At 50.7% G+C, this 14954-nt stretch overlaps 1 protein-coding gene across 1 annotated transcript; it reads left to right on the forward strand.

Annotated features, from left to right (window-relative positions):
• Positions 1–33: 33 nt before the first annotated feature.
• Positions 34–13870, forward strand: TSR1 (TSR1 ribosome maturation factor). Its single transcript, XM_081868439.1, has 15 exons — positions 34–193; positions 1043–1146; positions 1450–1666; positions 1749–1883; positions 4264–4685; positions 4829–4988; positions 5545–5711; positions 6633–6832; positions 7036–7198; positions 9679–9789; positions 10548–10680; positions 11770–11886; positions 12525–12665; positions 13399–13473; positions 13596–13870. The coding sequence occupies exons 1-15, from the start codon at positions 82–84 to the stop codon at positions 13772–13774; spliced, it is 2436 nt and encodes an 811-aa protein (XP_081724565.1). The 5' UTR covers positions 34–81; the 3' UTR covers positions 13775–13870.
• The last annotated feature ends 1084 nt before the right edge of the window (positions 13871–14954 follow it).

Consider the following 14954-nt stretch of genomic DNA (forward strand, 5'->3'; position numbering starts at 1 on the left):
GAGGCGGGTCTTGGTTTGTGTTAGCGGAAGCGTAGGCACGTCACTTCCTGCCTGGCACCCAAGCGAGGGGAGCGCGTGGCCATGGCGAGGAAGAGCGGAGGCGGCGGGGCCCACCGGGCCGGGTCCCTGAAGCAGCAGAACAAGCCGCACAAGAGCGGGAGGCACAGCGGGAGCAGCGCGAAGAAGCAGGGCGGTGAGGAGGCCCGTCTGTGCATGTATATGCAGTCCTGTCCTGCGTGAAGTCGATGGCATCCTTCAGCTCAGGCACAGGCAAACTCGGCCCTCCAGATGATTGGAGACTACAATTCCCATCATCCCTCACCACTGGTCCTGTTAGCTAGGGATGATGGGAGTTGTAGTCCCCAAACATCTGGAGGGCCGAGTTTGCCTGTGCCTGTTTCACTGGTCCGGGGGTGGGGGCGGGCAGTTCTTCCGAGACAGGCAGAGCCTGGATGGCTGTGCCAGAGAACTTGGGACCAGTTTAGCTGCGAGACCCCCTTTTACCCCACGTACGCCCTCTTGAAACCGCTTCAATCAGCGGAACTGGCAGGATTACAGGTGCCACATAGCGCTCCTTTTTGCAGCTGTAAGAAAAAGTGCAGGAAGCGCTTTGGAACGCCCTGCCTATTGATACCGGGCAGGCGCCCTCACTGCACTCTTTTCAGCACCTGCTAAAAACATTTTTGCTTAGATAACCAGGTATCTAGAACGCTGGTGTGCTTTTAGTTTATTGCTGTTTTTAATTTTTGGAACGTTTTGTTTTTACAGAAAAAAACCTCTCGCTTTATTCATATTGTTAACTGCTTTGAGGTTTTATTCAATCAAGCAATATACGAATTTGATTAAATAAATAAACAAATAAAATGATTGGTGGGCAATGAGTCATAATGGTAAGCTTGGCTCAGTAGTGTGGGTGCATATGCTCAAGAGCAGTATTTAAACAGTTTCCCTAACTCCATGTCTTCCTCTGAATTCTGTTATGTATAGCGTAGCACCGTACGCATTGAGAGCTTTTTCTCTTCTCTCTCCGCCCTTTCCTTAGGCCGGGTCCCTGCTAAGACACTCAGCCAGCAGCGGCACCGCAATTTGGCCAAATTGGACCGCAAGCACCGGGCCTGGCAGCTCCGCCAGCAGTGCAGGGAGCTGGTGAGTCAGTGAGAAGCTGGTGGGGTGGAGGGCAAGCCTCTTCCTGCTTCTACAGGGGACGGAGAAAAACATAAGAAGGGCATCTGCTGGATCAGGCCAAAGGGGGCCATCTATTCCAGATGCCTGTGGGAAACCTGCAAGCAGGATTCAAACGAAAGTGTCCTCTCCCCTCCTGCAGTTTCCAGCAGCTGGCGTTCAGCAGCATTGCTGCCTCTGACGGCAGAGCATAGTCGTTGTGCTTAGTGGCCATCAATAGTCCTCTCCTCCATGAAAGGACCTGTGTTTGCTTTTTCTTGGTCACAGGTGTTGGAAGAAAAGCGGAACTTGGGTCGCAAGGATGGGCCACCCCACTTGGTGGTGGTAGTCCCGCTGCATGCTGGCGTCGCTATCCCAAGAGCCTTGAGCCTGTTTCAGAGCAGTGCAGCTTCTACTGTGTGCCAAACCAAGATGGGCCCACCAGGTTTTGGCCTGCTGTGCCACCAATCCAGACTCCGGTGGCGCTTTGTGGTGGCTGACACAGGTAGGGGCACCTTAGCGTACTGAGACACTGTCGTCGCAACACGCCAGCCTCCACCTTCACCTGTGCCTTTCTTGTCACCCAGGGAACCTCCATGCTGTGCTGGACCTGGCCAAGGTTGCAGACACCCTCCTTTTTGTGCTGGATCCTCACGAGGGCTGGGATGCCGCTGGAGACTACTGCCTTTCCTGCATCTTTGCACAGGGCCTCCCCAGCTATGGTGAGAACAGTGTCGAAAGCTGCTGTGCTAGCAGGAGGGGGCTCTTCCTTTACCAAATCCCTCCTAGCAGAACTGAACAGTGTTTGGATGCCAGGGTTTGAAGTGGGGAGACCAAGCTGCATAACTGGGAAGAACATCTGAATTATAGACTGTGTGAGGGAGCCGGGCAACCTCCAGTTAAGACACAGGGGTATTTACAGTGGTGCCCCGCAAGACGAACGCCTCGCAAGACGGAAAACCCGCTAGACGAAAGGGTTTTCCGTTCTGGAGGCGCTTCGCAAAACGAATTTCCCTATGGGCTTGCTTTGCAAGACGAAATGTCTTGCGAGTTCCTGCGCCTTTCCCCCCCTTTCCCCCCTTTTCCTAAGCCGCTAAGCCGCTTATTAGCTGATCTGCTGATAAGCCGCTTATCAGCTGATCCGCTAGAAGCCGCTAAACTGCTAATAGCGCTAATCCACTAAGCTGTCAATGGGCTTGCTTCGCAAGACGAAAAAACCGCTATACGAAGAGCCTCACGGAACGGATTAATTTCGTCTTGCGAGGCACCACTGTACTGTTCTTTTTATCCTGATTTTCAGACAAAGCGGCTCAAGCTAGAGAGAGGCAGGCAGACTTTGCCAACAGGCATATAAACTAAAAATGCAACATGTAAACGTGGGGAATGGCAGGAAAAGGAGAGGAAAGAGTCCTTCAAGGTCAGATTGAAGTGCTGAGTTACAAGCATTTACATTCAGTTCAGGCAGTGCTGGTGTTCTTGTCTGAGCAGTGGATTGTGGCTCTTTTCTCTTTGGCCAAAGGGTGGGGCCAGAAGGTTCTTTCCTCTCCCTTCTGCTGCCTTGGGGCAAATGGCAGCCGGAGCCAAGTGTTATTTCTGGCCGGCAAGGCGGGTGTAAGCTTGCAGCTCATGTTCCTTTGGCTGATAGATGGGAATGGGCTGATCTCCTCCTTGCCATAGTGTTCTTCCTGGGAGGCAGGGGGGAGGAGGCCCTTGATCCTGTGGCTGGTGGCAGAGGCCAGAGAGAGCGGCCCATCAGGTCTCATATTAAAAGGGATTAGACCAGTTCACAAAGAGGGACAGATCTTTCGCAGCTGCTGCCTGTGAGAGCTAAATTGAGCAACCGTGTTCATTAGCAGTCTCTCCCCAAGCCACAGATATTGTACACAAACAGGGCAGGCTGTCGTGTCTGTTTATCAAGAGACATTTGGCTGGCCTGAATTGGAAATGGGATGGCAGATGAGACAAATTTTGGTTCTGATCCGTTATGCCTCACCCTGTGTTGTTGAACTTATACCAACTTATGGAAGGGATGGGCAGTGGGCTTCCAGTCAATGCTGCAAGGCTGCTTACGTTTGTAGAATTGTAGAGCTGGAAAGGACCCCAAGGGCCATCAGGTCCAACCCCCTGCAATGCAGGAATCTTTTTGCTGAATGTGGGGCTTGAACCCATAACCCTGAGATGAAGAGTCTCATGCTCTACCAACTGAGCTATCTCAGGGATACCTTGCTGGCATCTAGAGGTTTTGGTCTGCCCTGCCTTGGGGGGTCCCCTGAGCTCCGCAGCTGCCTGTAAGCAGACATTAAAGCCTACCCAGCCGTTGATGATAATAATAATAATAATAATAATAATAATAATAATAATAATTATTATTATTATTATTTTTATTTAAACCCCACCCTCCCCAGCCAAGGCCGGGCTCAGAGCGGTTTACAAGCAATAGTAAAAACAAGTTGAATGATTACAACTTAAAAACAAAATTAAAATACATTAAATATTGAAACATTAAAATATTAAAATGTAGCCTTATTGCAGGAGGAGAAGGAAAAGAAAAAAGAAAGAGAGGGAGCGAATCAAATTGGCTCCAAGCCAAAGGCCAGGCGGAACAACTCTGTCTTACAGGCCCTGCGGAAAGAAATCAGATCCTGCAGGGCCCTGGTCTCATCAGGCAGAGCGTTCCACCAGGCCGGAGCCAGAGTTGTGAAGGCCCTGGATCTGGTCGAAGCCAATCTAACTTCCTTAGGGCCCAGGACCACTAGGGTGTTGTTATTTATGGACCTTGAGGCTCTCCGTGGGGCATACCAGGAGAGGCGGACCCGTAGGTACGAGGGTCCTAGGCCGTGAAGGGCTTTAAAGGTCAAAAGCAGCACCTTAAATTTGACCCTGTACTCCACCGGGAGCCAGTGCAGCTTGAAAAGCACAGGATGAATATGCTCCCATGGCGGAGACCCCGTGAGGAGCCTCGCTGCCGCATTCTGCACCCGCTGGAGTTTCTGGGACAGCTTCAAGGGCAGCCCCGCATAGAGCGAATTACAGTAGTCAAGCCTGGAGATGACCGTCGCATGGATCACTGTGGCCCATTTCTCTCCCGTTTGTCACCTACAGGCCTTGCTGTTCAAGGTCTTTGTGACCAGCCGCTAAAGAAGCAGATTGACTGTCGCAAGAAGCTGAACAAAGCCATCGAGAAGAGGTTCCCTGAAGACAGGCTCTTTCCCCTCGACACAGAGCAGGAGTCCACCCTGCTGCTGCAGCACCTGGCCAGCCAGAAGCAGCGGCATCTGGCCTTCCGAGACCGGAGGGCTCACCTGCTGGCCACTGCCGCCACTTTCGTGCCCAGCACAGACAGTGCCTTGGTGGGGACCCTGAAGGTGTCTGGCTACGTCAGGGGACGGAGCCTGAACGTGAACAGCTTGGTGCATATTGTGGGACACGGGGACTTCCAGATGAGTCAGGTGGATGCCTCCCCAGAGCCCTTTGCTCTGAACCCCAGAACTGCAAAAATACACCCAAGGAGCATGGGGGACCAGGTAGGTTCTGTTCCCTGGCTGGTAGGGTGGGGGGCAGGAACTGGAAGGTAGGAGGAGGCAGCAAGGGCTGTGGGGGGATGGGGAGAAAGCAGCTCCTTTGCCCCCAGATGGCCATACTTGAACTTCTCCCTCCTGGTTCCTAGGATGACTTTGTCAGGAGAGAAGAGGAGATGGAGGAAGACGTGAAGGTGCTCAGCAAGGCTGAAGCCAGCAAGCAAGAGTCTCTGCAGTCAGAAGTGACCCCTGATCCCATGGATGGAGAGCAGACCTGGCCCACCGAGGAGGAGCTGAAGGAGGCTGAGGGTCAGTCTGAGCCTTTTCCATCCTACCTGCCTCCTTTAGACCAGCCGTCTTGAAGGATGCCACTTTACACGTGGGCCGGGCTGAGGCTCTCCTTCTCTTTCAGGCTCATTATGGTCTGGGTTGGGCTTCAAACGCTGCTTCCCTGTTAAATTATACATTTCATTAACTTTATACACTGCTTGATTGTAAAAAGAAAAACCCTCAAAGTGATTTATTTATTTTTGTAAACCCAATAGAATTAGCACTAAGAAAAATCATCAAGAACTATTTGTGATGTCCAGAAAGTCTAAATAACAATATACAAAAAACAGTTTGCAGCTTGAGCCAGCTTTTTAAATGTCTGGGTAGGTTTATAGTTTTTGGTATTACAAATCGTTTTATTGCTTTTTAACGGTAGTGTGTAAAAGCACCAGCAGTGTGTGCTTTTAAATAGTTCAGCTTCACTTTCCTGGTGCTGTAAAGCAGCATTTGCTGTAACTGCTTCAGTTTGGCCAGATGAGGAGCAGTGATCTCTTTCTCTCTCTCTGACGCTGGCTAACTGCGCTTGCACTTCCAGAGTCCCTGGCACAGAGGAAGAAGATGACCAAGAGGGTCCCCAAAGGCACATCTGCCTACCAGGCTGCCTGGATCCTGGACAAGAATGACGAATTGGAGAGTGGCAGTGAGGAGGACGATGAGGAGGAAGACAAGGAAGAGAATATGGTGGAAGAGCCCATCTCCCAGGTAATGGGATTGGGGTTAGTGCACAGCAGGAAGGTGTAGCTGGACATCTGATGGGCAAGTGGGGAAGGAGGAGAGCTGGGGAGAATGGATTCATTGTAGGTATTCTGGACTGTTCAGGAACAGCTGGGTGCAAGAAGCGGGGGACTTGCAGGAACCCTAAAATGTTGGCTTGGCTTACTAGCTGGACTCTATGCTTGCTGCCAGTACTGGCAAAGTCTTTTGGCATGTGTTCAAAGGGTAGGGTAGAGAGGCAAAGGGTATCTCTTACTTGATTTGTGTTGGGAAGAAAGTAGAAAGGGAGGGAGGCTTGAACCTTGGAGCTAGCGTGACCCAGCAGAAGGAGTCATCTCCTGCTTGGCATCTTCTCTTGAGAGCCAGGAACATGTTTTGGTGGTGAGATACATTAGTGGACCCCTGCTGATGGTGGAATGAAGAGCAGCGTTGTGGGTGCATAGCACTGAGAGGTCAGAATCCGGGGAGGGGGATAGGAAACCGCCATATGCAGAGTCAGACCATTGGTCTGTCTAGCTTGATATTGTCTGCACTGACTGGCAGAGGCTCTCCTAGCCCTACCTGGAGATGCCATCAGGAATTGAATCTGGGACCTGTTGCTTGCAAGGCAGATCCTCTTCCCCTCAGCTGTGGATCTTCTGTGATCCATAAAGAAGAACATGGTTGTAAGAGCATAGCAAAGAGAGATGGCAAGCCACGAGTGTCTGTCTTGACTGCCAGCCTAGTATTTTATTTTATTTTTCATTTCATGTCATTCTTCAAGTAGTAGTATACCAATTAGACATGGTGCCTTTTTCCTTTAAAAGGTTTCTTTCTTCAGACACCCATGGCTCTTGAAGATCCACTGCAGCTGCTCAATTTCTCTCTTGTCTCTCACAACCCCACATGGGTTGCTTTTTCATATGCTAGGATGGGAGTGGCAGTGAAGAGGAGGAGGAGGAGGAGGATGAAGAGGCCACAGAGGAAGAGGAGGGTCCAGACATGACCCTCTTGGACGATGAGAAGATGGAGGACAATGAGGCAATTCTGGAGAAGTACAGGCAGGAGCGGCAGGAGGAGATGTTTCCAGATGAGGTGGACACACCACGAGATGTGGCGGCCCGGATCCGGTAAGAGCCTCATACATGTAGGGTGAAAAGGTAGGAGTGCCTGCAATGGGATGGCACTCCTGGTTTGCTACATTTATCGTGGCCAGTTGCCAAAGCGAGGCCGGGTCTTGATGCCCGGGTTCATGTTAGGCTGGGCTTTGTGGGATAGGCAAAGGCAAGAGGCCGGGTCTCTTGGAGTGCTGACTCCCTCTGGTTGTCTCCAGGTTCCAAAAATACAGAGGACTGAAAAGTTTCCGGACCTCTCCATGGGACCCCAAAGAGAACCTGCCCAGGGACTATGCCCGGATCTTCCAGTTCCAGGATTTCTCCCGGACGAGGAAACACGTCTTCCGGCAGCTGGAGAAGGAGGAGAGCAGTGAAGCTGAGGTAGGCCTTTCCTCCAGGCCCCAGATCAGTTGGTCTGGTTCTGCCATACACCCTGAAGGCTCCTTGGTCCCATCGGTCCTGTTAAAAAATTGCAGAGTTGGAGGGCAGAGGAGTGGGAGACAGCCTGACTGTGGGCATGGGATCATTTGCACCCAGCCTCCCCTGAAGCAAGCTCCGGGCAAAAGAGGAGCGAGCCGAAAGCACCTGCAGGGGCAAGAGCTCCATGTAGCTTGAGCTAGTCCGTGCCACGATGGAGGGCAAAAGCCATATCAGCTGGGGTTGCCTGTGGCCTGCGATTCCTTGGTTGTGTAGAACCTGCAACAACTCGGCACAGAACTGAGAGGCTTGAGCACCTTGTGGATTTTCCTTCAAACATGAGAGCAAGTTTCTACCTCTTGTGGTTGCAAAGAGAAGCTGGAAAGTGCAAGGCTGCTGGTCTTCTGAAATCTTGGAAGCCAGAGATGGGCCTGAGTAAAGTTTCCTCTGAGTGGGGCCAGAGCCTCAGCCCCCTTTCCTTGCTCCTGGCTTCCCTCCAGGACAGCCCATCTGATGCCTGCCAGGTGTTTCGGACTGCAATTCCCTTTAGCCCTAGCCTCATGCAGAAGCTGATGGGGTCTGATAGCAGCCGTGGTGCAAAACCTCTGGGGGGCATCAGGTTGAAGAAGGCTAGTCCACAACAATGGGCTAGGTTTTTTACTATTGGTTTTATTGAAATGATTTCATGGATAACAAAGGTACATAAAAGGTCTGTTTCTTTTTTTAGTTCCTAAACTCCTATCTGCAAGTCTGTTACATTTGGTGTGAGATATTTCTATCATAGACATTATGAGTGGGGGAGAAAGGTATGGGGAGAGAGAGAGGTGGGAGAAGGAAGGGGGTAATGATTTTTCCTTCTTTTGCACAGTGCATGCGTTGGATCATGTGTCAGCGTCATGTGGATAGGTTCTTCATCTATTCAGTTGTTAGTTTTTGTTGGCGGTGAGAGAAATTGGGGGGTTGCTGAATCAAATTACTGTATTTTTCGCTCCATAAGACACACCTAGTTTTTAGAGAGGGAATGCAAGAAAAAAAAACAATATTTAAAGGGAGCTTTGAGCAGAGCCTGTATGCATCCCAGGCTTTGCTCAGCACTCCCTTTCATGAGCCATGTTGAGCGTTTGTGCGGCGCTTGCAGGCTTTTCCCCAAGGAGGGAGAAGGCCAGCCCGTCTTGGGGGCTTTTCCGGGAGGCGGGGGAAGGGACTGAGGGGCTATCCCAGAAGCTAGAACAGCAAGAGGGAGCACTGCACAGCGATCCCTCTCACTGTTCTGGCTTCTGGCTTAGCCGCGCAGCCTGCATTCGCTCCATAAGATGCACACACATTTCCCCTTACTTTTTAGGAGGGAAAAGCTGCGTCTTATAGAGCAAAAAATATGGTAGCATAGAGAGCGAAAAATACGATATCAATTTGTATGCTGTCCGGGGTGTTTGTGGGTTATGTTGCTGTCTTGTAATAAAGGGGAGCCACACTGGGGTGAAAGCATCTTGTTTGTCCCCCTGCTAATTTCAGATTGCTGAGTATTGGGCTAGTTGAACCAATGGTTTGATTCTGTATAAGGCAGTAGGGTGTTAAGGTTTATGATTTTTCTGTTTCCTTCTGAGGAAACTGAATAGTTCAGTGAAACAAGGTTTGTAGCCGGCATCCCGTTAAGGCTTTGTTCAGTTTTAGGATAATCAGTGCAGGCTTTGGAACTTGGAGCTTCATTTGGCACAGGTAGGTAGCCGTGCTGGTCTGCCGTAGTCGAAGCAAAACGAAACAAATCCTTCTAGTAGCACCTTAGGGACCAACGATGTTTGTTATTGGTATGAGCTTTTGTGTGCATGCACACTTCCTCATTTGGCAGCCCTTGATGTGCGACCTCAGCTTATTACTGAGATTTCTCAGTTTGGGTGAAACTGCACCAGGTGAAAGTGCATCAGAGCTTGCAAACGAGGCCCAGGGTGGAGAGCCCGTGGCCCCCCGATGCTGCTGGGCTGTATCTCCTGTCAGCCGCAGCTAGAATGGCCAGTAGGCAGGGTGAGTGGGAGTTGTTGGCCAGCCACGGTTGGAGGGCCTTAGGCTGCCCACCCCTGCTTTAGAGAAAGTGGGGGCGGTGGGGCCTTGCCCATCCTGATCCATTGCTTGGGGTTTCACATGCAATGAGTCTGTGCACATTTAAACCAGCTCTTGGCATTTGGTTGTCTGGGGCAGCCTCTGCCAATCTGGTGCTCTTCAAATGTTTTGAAGGACAACTTGCATCAGCATCGTATGGCCATCTTGGTTGACCAGCTTGGTAAAGACTGGTGTTTCCAAATTGCTTACAATCCTTTTCTGGCCTCCGGTACCTGTTTGCTGATGGGCAGGGTTTCTGCTCCTTCCTGCTTTCTGAACCCACCATTTCCTACTTTGCTCCAGGTGCTGCCAGGTTTGCTCTTTCACCCCTCTGTCTTCCCTTTCCGCAGGTCGGCTGTTATGTCACGCTGCACATCTGCAGTGTCCCCGTCTCGGTCATGGAGAGTTTCCAGCAGCAGGTGCCTCTGTTGCTCTTCACGCTGCTTCCTTACGAACAAAAGGTGAATGGGGAGGGGAGCAATTGGGGGTTCTGGCCACACCCAGCTGTGCTGTGCCCCCTTCACTTAAGCTGACAGCTTTTCATCACAATGTCTGAACCTGTCTAACGTTGGAAGGGCAACCAAAATGATCAAGGGAAAAGGTTGCAGCATCTGGGGTTTTTTAGTTTAAGGAAAAGGCAAGTAAGAAGAGACATGATAGAAGCTTGTTAAATTTAGCATCACATGGAGAAAGTAGATAAAGAAAAGTTTTCTCTCCTCAACACGAGAACTTGTGGACATCCAAATGAAGCAGAATATTGGAAGATTTAGGACAGATGAAATAAAGTCCTTCTACATGAAACGCGTAGTTAAACTATGGAACTCCTTCCCACAGTGATTGGCCGCTAACCTGGATGGCTTTAAAAGATTAGACAAATTAATGAAGCAGAGGGTTATCGATGGCTACCAGCCACAATGGCTCTGCTCTGCCTCCCCAGTTGGAGGCAGCAGTGCTTCTGAATACCAGTTTCTGAAAACCACAGGAGGGGAAAGTGCTCTTGTGCTCAAGTCTTGCTTGCCGTGTGGCCGCTGTGAGAACAGAATGCTGGACTAGATGGGGCCCCTTTGGCCTGATCGTGCAGCCAGGATCTTGTTCTGTTCTTATGACACCTGACAAGCATTTGGTGATCAGAGGCTCCTCTTGTCTGTCTTGGGAGTGAGTTTGGGCTATTCCTAAGGCTCCCTCTTTTCCTCCCCTTTCTTCTCCGCACTCTCTGCAGATGTCTGTGCTCAACCTCCTGGTGAGACGTCAGCCGGGTGACAGCGAGCCTGTCCGGTCTAAGGAGGAGGTGATTGTCCATTGCGGCTTCCGCCGCTTCCGAGCCTCCCCGCTCTACTCCCAGCACAGTTCAGGTGAATGAGCGTTTTTCCTTCTTGTGCCCCAGGCTTCCTGTTTGGGCCCCTGCAGTTGGTTCTGCGAATGTGTGTGTCCAGAGAAGTCTTGGTGAAAGTCCTATGCTGAACACGTAGAACAGGGTAGCGGGTCTTCAGATGCCCCAGCCCTGTGTTGTGCCGTCGTTGAATACTTTGGGTGGTCTGGAATGTATAGTGCAAACGCATCTCACGTGAGGCTTCTGTTCCAGGAGCAGCACATGTACGCAAAATTGCACATAGCCAAAAGCTGCTGGCTCGCAATGGAGGAACCCCATGTGGAGGACCTCCCTGTGTCTCCACTTGTCAGGTGACTAGATCCTGCCCCCTTGGCTGCAGAAGGGAGCAAAGAGGCAGGCAGGGAGAGAGGCAGGCAGCCTCTGCAGATCCATTCCAGCCTTTATCTTCTGCTTGCACCTCCATTTATCCGCCGAGCAGAGAAAAATATTTCTTCTTCCTCTGCCTGCCTCCCTCTGTTCTGTCTTAGTCTCTCTCCTTCCTCCACTGCAGCTGTTGCCTGGAAGGGTGCCACCAAAGCAGAGTGCATGTAATTCAGTTTTTGCAAGTAAGGGTGTGAGGTTCAGTTGCACTACATTGTTTGCCTGGACAAAGTGTGTTTGTGTGTGTCTGATGTTTGCATGTTTGGAATACTGTATAGGCTGCTAGCCAATGATAAGCCAAAGGTAAGGCTCAGATCTGTTGCTCCACCTACCACTGGAAGGTAGACTAGGTGGACCTTCAGGCTGGAAAAGGCCCCTGCTACCTTTCTAGCTGCATCATCCTGGGCTTCAGTGCTGCCTGGGACATCACACAGCTACTTGCCCTGAGCCAGACAGACGCACTTGCTGAGTGCCAGGCAGCTCCTTCCTGATGCTCCCAGCAAAAGGGGAGCAAGGTGAGGTTGGCCCTTCAGTGGCAGAGGCTGCAGCCACAGCTTTCCATTCTGTCCCTGGGAGCTTTCCTGGACAGAGCTCTGTAACCTTGTAATTCCACAAAGGGGCTGAGGATTGGTGAAAGAGACGTTCCTGCGGCTCCAGGGCAGGGGCTGACGGTGTGCTTTCCTTCCCTCAGCTGACAAGCACAAGCTGGAGCAGTTTCTGCGGGCAGACACCGCCACGGTCGCCACCATCTATGGCCCCATCACTTTCCCACCTGCTTCTGTGCTGCTGTTCAGACAGAAGAGCAATGGTGAGTTTTGCATTAGAGGGAGGGGGAGGGCCTTTGGGGCAGGTGGGTTGTCAGCCCTGGGCCTTCTTCTGCTGCTGCCTCAGTTCCTGCCCATGAGCAGCAGCCTGCTCCAGCCTGCCGCACTCGCAATGCTTTGGACTACAGTTGTGCTGACAGGGGCTGATGGGAGGTGTTGTCCGAAGCAGTCAGCGGGTGATGGGCTTTGGAAGGTTGTCTACACCAGTGGTGTCCAAAGTGGGCAGTATCGCCCCCTGGGGCTCGTTGGGAACAGCTGTCTGTTTGAACCACCCTGTCTTATTTATTGGTGGCACTGCAGCAGTTTTAAAATATTTGTGTTGGTGCTGTTTAATGGTACTGTGATGTGTGGGTGGGTGTTCCTTTTCCTTTCCATTTTTTAGCATGCGTAGCAGAAAAGCATAGACTTTGGCTTTGAGCCAAGAGTATTTCCAGCCTCTTGCCATAGATGCCAGCTGGTTACTATTGATATCTTTTCCCACTTGAAAAGTGGCGCAAGGCTACTACTGTTTTGTTGGCTGGATGAAGCCTGCATTTATTGCACAGGCTTTGGTGAGCTGGCTCCTAGAACTGAGCGCTGTTGCCCATCCAGCAGCACGCTTGATAACTGCATTTCTCTGCAGGAGCTCACAGTCTCCTGGCCACAGGCTCCCTGCTCAGTGTCGACCCTGACCGGCTGGTGATCAAGCGGGTGGTGCTCAGCGGCCACCCATTCAAGATTCTCAGCAAGATGGCAGTTGTGCGCTACATGTTCTTCAACAGAGGTACGGTGGGACCCAGAGGGAAGAATATCTGGCAGAGCTGCTGCGTTAGGGAGGAGTTGGAGAAGTGCCCTAGACTTGGGTCTGCAAGGCAGCACAGGCCTTGCCTGACCACATGCTGCCAGTCTGGTGGGTTTGTCTATGGGATGGCAAGCTAGCTGCTGTGGAATAACCCAGACTCAGATCTTTGGGGAAGGCCCTTTTCTCGGTGGCTGCTCCGAGTCTCTAGAGGGCCCTAGAGAAGCTAGACTGGCTCCTTTTCTTGTCCTTCTGCTGGCAAGTGAAGACTGTTTCATTCCAACAGGTCTTAGGGAACTGACTGCTTTTTAAGGAAAGAGCTCTAATAGTGCCGTGCTGTTTTTAATTACCTGTATCTTAATAGATTTGTTTTATATAGTTTCAATTCTAATGAAGCTCAATTGCTTTTTAGCTTTTTGTGTTTTACCTGTGTTGTTTTACTTTGTGTCAGCTGCCTCGAGTCCCAGTCCAGGGAAAAGGTGGGATGTAAATAAATATAATAATCTACACTCATTTCCCCCTGGGAATGCAGTGCCTGAATATTGAGCCAGAGGGAGGTTCTGCTAGTTCAGTGCTATCCTATGGACACCTTCCACCCCACTGTATTCCAGAGCACTCTGTGAATGAAAGCAAGGCCTGGGGAATTTCATTTTGGAATGTGCACCAGTGGGCAGCAGCTGAGTTCCACCTACTCTTTGTTTTCTCTCATATCCTACAGAGGATGTATTGTGGTTCAAGCCAGTGGAGCTCCGGACCAAGTGGGGGCGCCGGGGGCACATCAAGGAGCCTCTGGGTAAGTATGCGGGCCCAGCTCTTGAAGGGGATGGGGGCGCTTATGATATGAGCATGCCAACAGATCTCCCTCTCTGAACGGTGTCTTAACCTGCTGCCTCCCCATCTCTTCTCTGCTGGCAGGTACCCATGGCCACATGAAATGTCAGTTTGATGGGCAGCTGAAGTCCCAGGACACAGTGCTGATGACCCTCTACAAGCGGGTCTTTCCCAGATGGACATACGATCCCCACGTGCCAGAGCCACCGCGGGAGAGTTTGAGCAGCCTCCTGCCTGGCGAGGAGGAAGAGGAAATGGACTAGCAGCTGCAGGGGACCCAGTTTTGTCTAACTTTGCACTTGGCCTATGTTCATTTGTATCCTATTTATTTTTGGAGGAAAATAGTATTTCCAAGACAAGCCTTGGCCTCTGAATTGTTTATTTACGTGTGTCTTTAGTGGCCGAGCAGTCTCGGTCAATATGATGCCCCAGAGAGAGAGAAAGTGAGCCCAAAGAAGGGGTAGTTTGGGTTTATTTATTAAATGTATTTCCAGCTTGACCTTCATCCTAGGGCATGACACAAACAGTTAAGACTAGGAAGTTTTCATGCCTTAGAATTTTAAAATTGCCATCCAGGGGAAGAAACACCAGTTACTGCAGCCAACAGAAACCCAGGCAATGAGGAGCGACTTTTCCTATTCTGCATCTGTATTACTTGTACTCTTGATGGGGAGGGCATTCTATTAAGCAGCACACTACAGTGGAGAGGGCCCTGTCCTTTGCCATGATGTAAAGACACTCCTTTCGATGTTGGAGAATGAGAAATGCTTGTCTGTACCCTGGCAAGGAGGGGAATAGGGAGGAGGCGTCTTTGTTCCTTCAGAAATCTGGATCCGAAGTTTAGATCTTAAACCCAACTCTCAACCTTGGCAGAGCGGGGGCCTGAGTCGCTGCTTCTCTAAAATAAGAACCTTTATCAAGGGCTCTGAACTAACAAACAATATGGTTGCAGATAATAAAATTCCCATAAGATCTTCCCCAGAACCTTACAGACCTGCATCTTTCTCTGCCGTGTTTTGATGCTCCCAACTTTCTTGTTGGCTTTTCTAGTTTCTTGGATGTTGTGGCTACTATTCTCCAGCTGACTCCAGAGCCTATTCTCTCTTTTGGGATCAAGCAAAGATGCTGCTATGCCCAGGCTGTCGTAAGGCTTCCAGGAAAGAGGCGTTCCTTGATTCTAAACTTGCCAGTTCCTCACCAGTTGTGGCACGGGCAGCTGTAGGGATGTTTTTGGGAAACTTAATGACATTTGCTACCCTCATTTACTACAATACCTATGGCTTTAAAAGGTTAGACAAATTCATGGAGGAGAGGGCTAGTGATGGCTACTAGCCTTGATGGCTATGCTCGGCCGACAGAGGCAGCAATGCTTCTGAATGCTAGTTGCAGGAAATCACAGGTGGGGAGATTGCTCTTATTTTCCAGTCCTGCTTTAGGCTTCCC

This window comes from Podarcis erhardii (genome assembly GCF_964252035.2).
Source record: "Podarcis erhardii genome assembly, chromosome: 7".
NCBI lineage: Eukaryota > Metazoa > Chordata > Lepidosauria > Squamata > Lacertidae > Podarcis > Podarcis erhardii.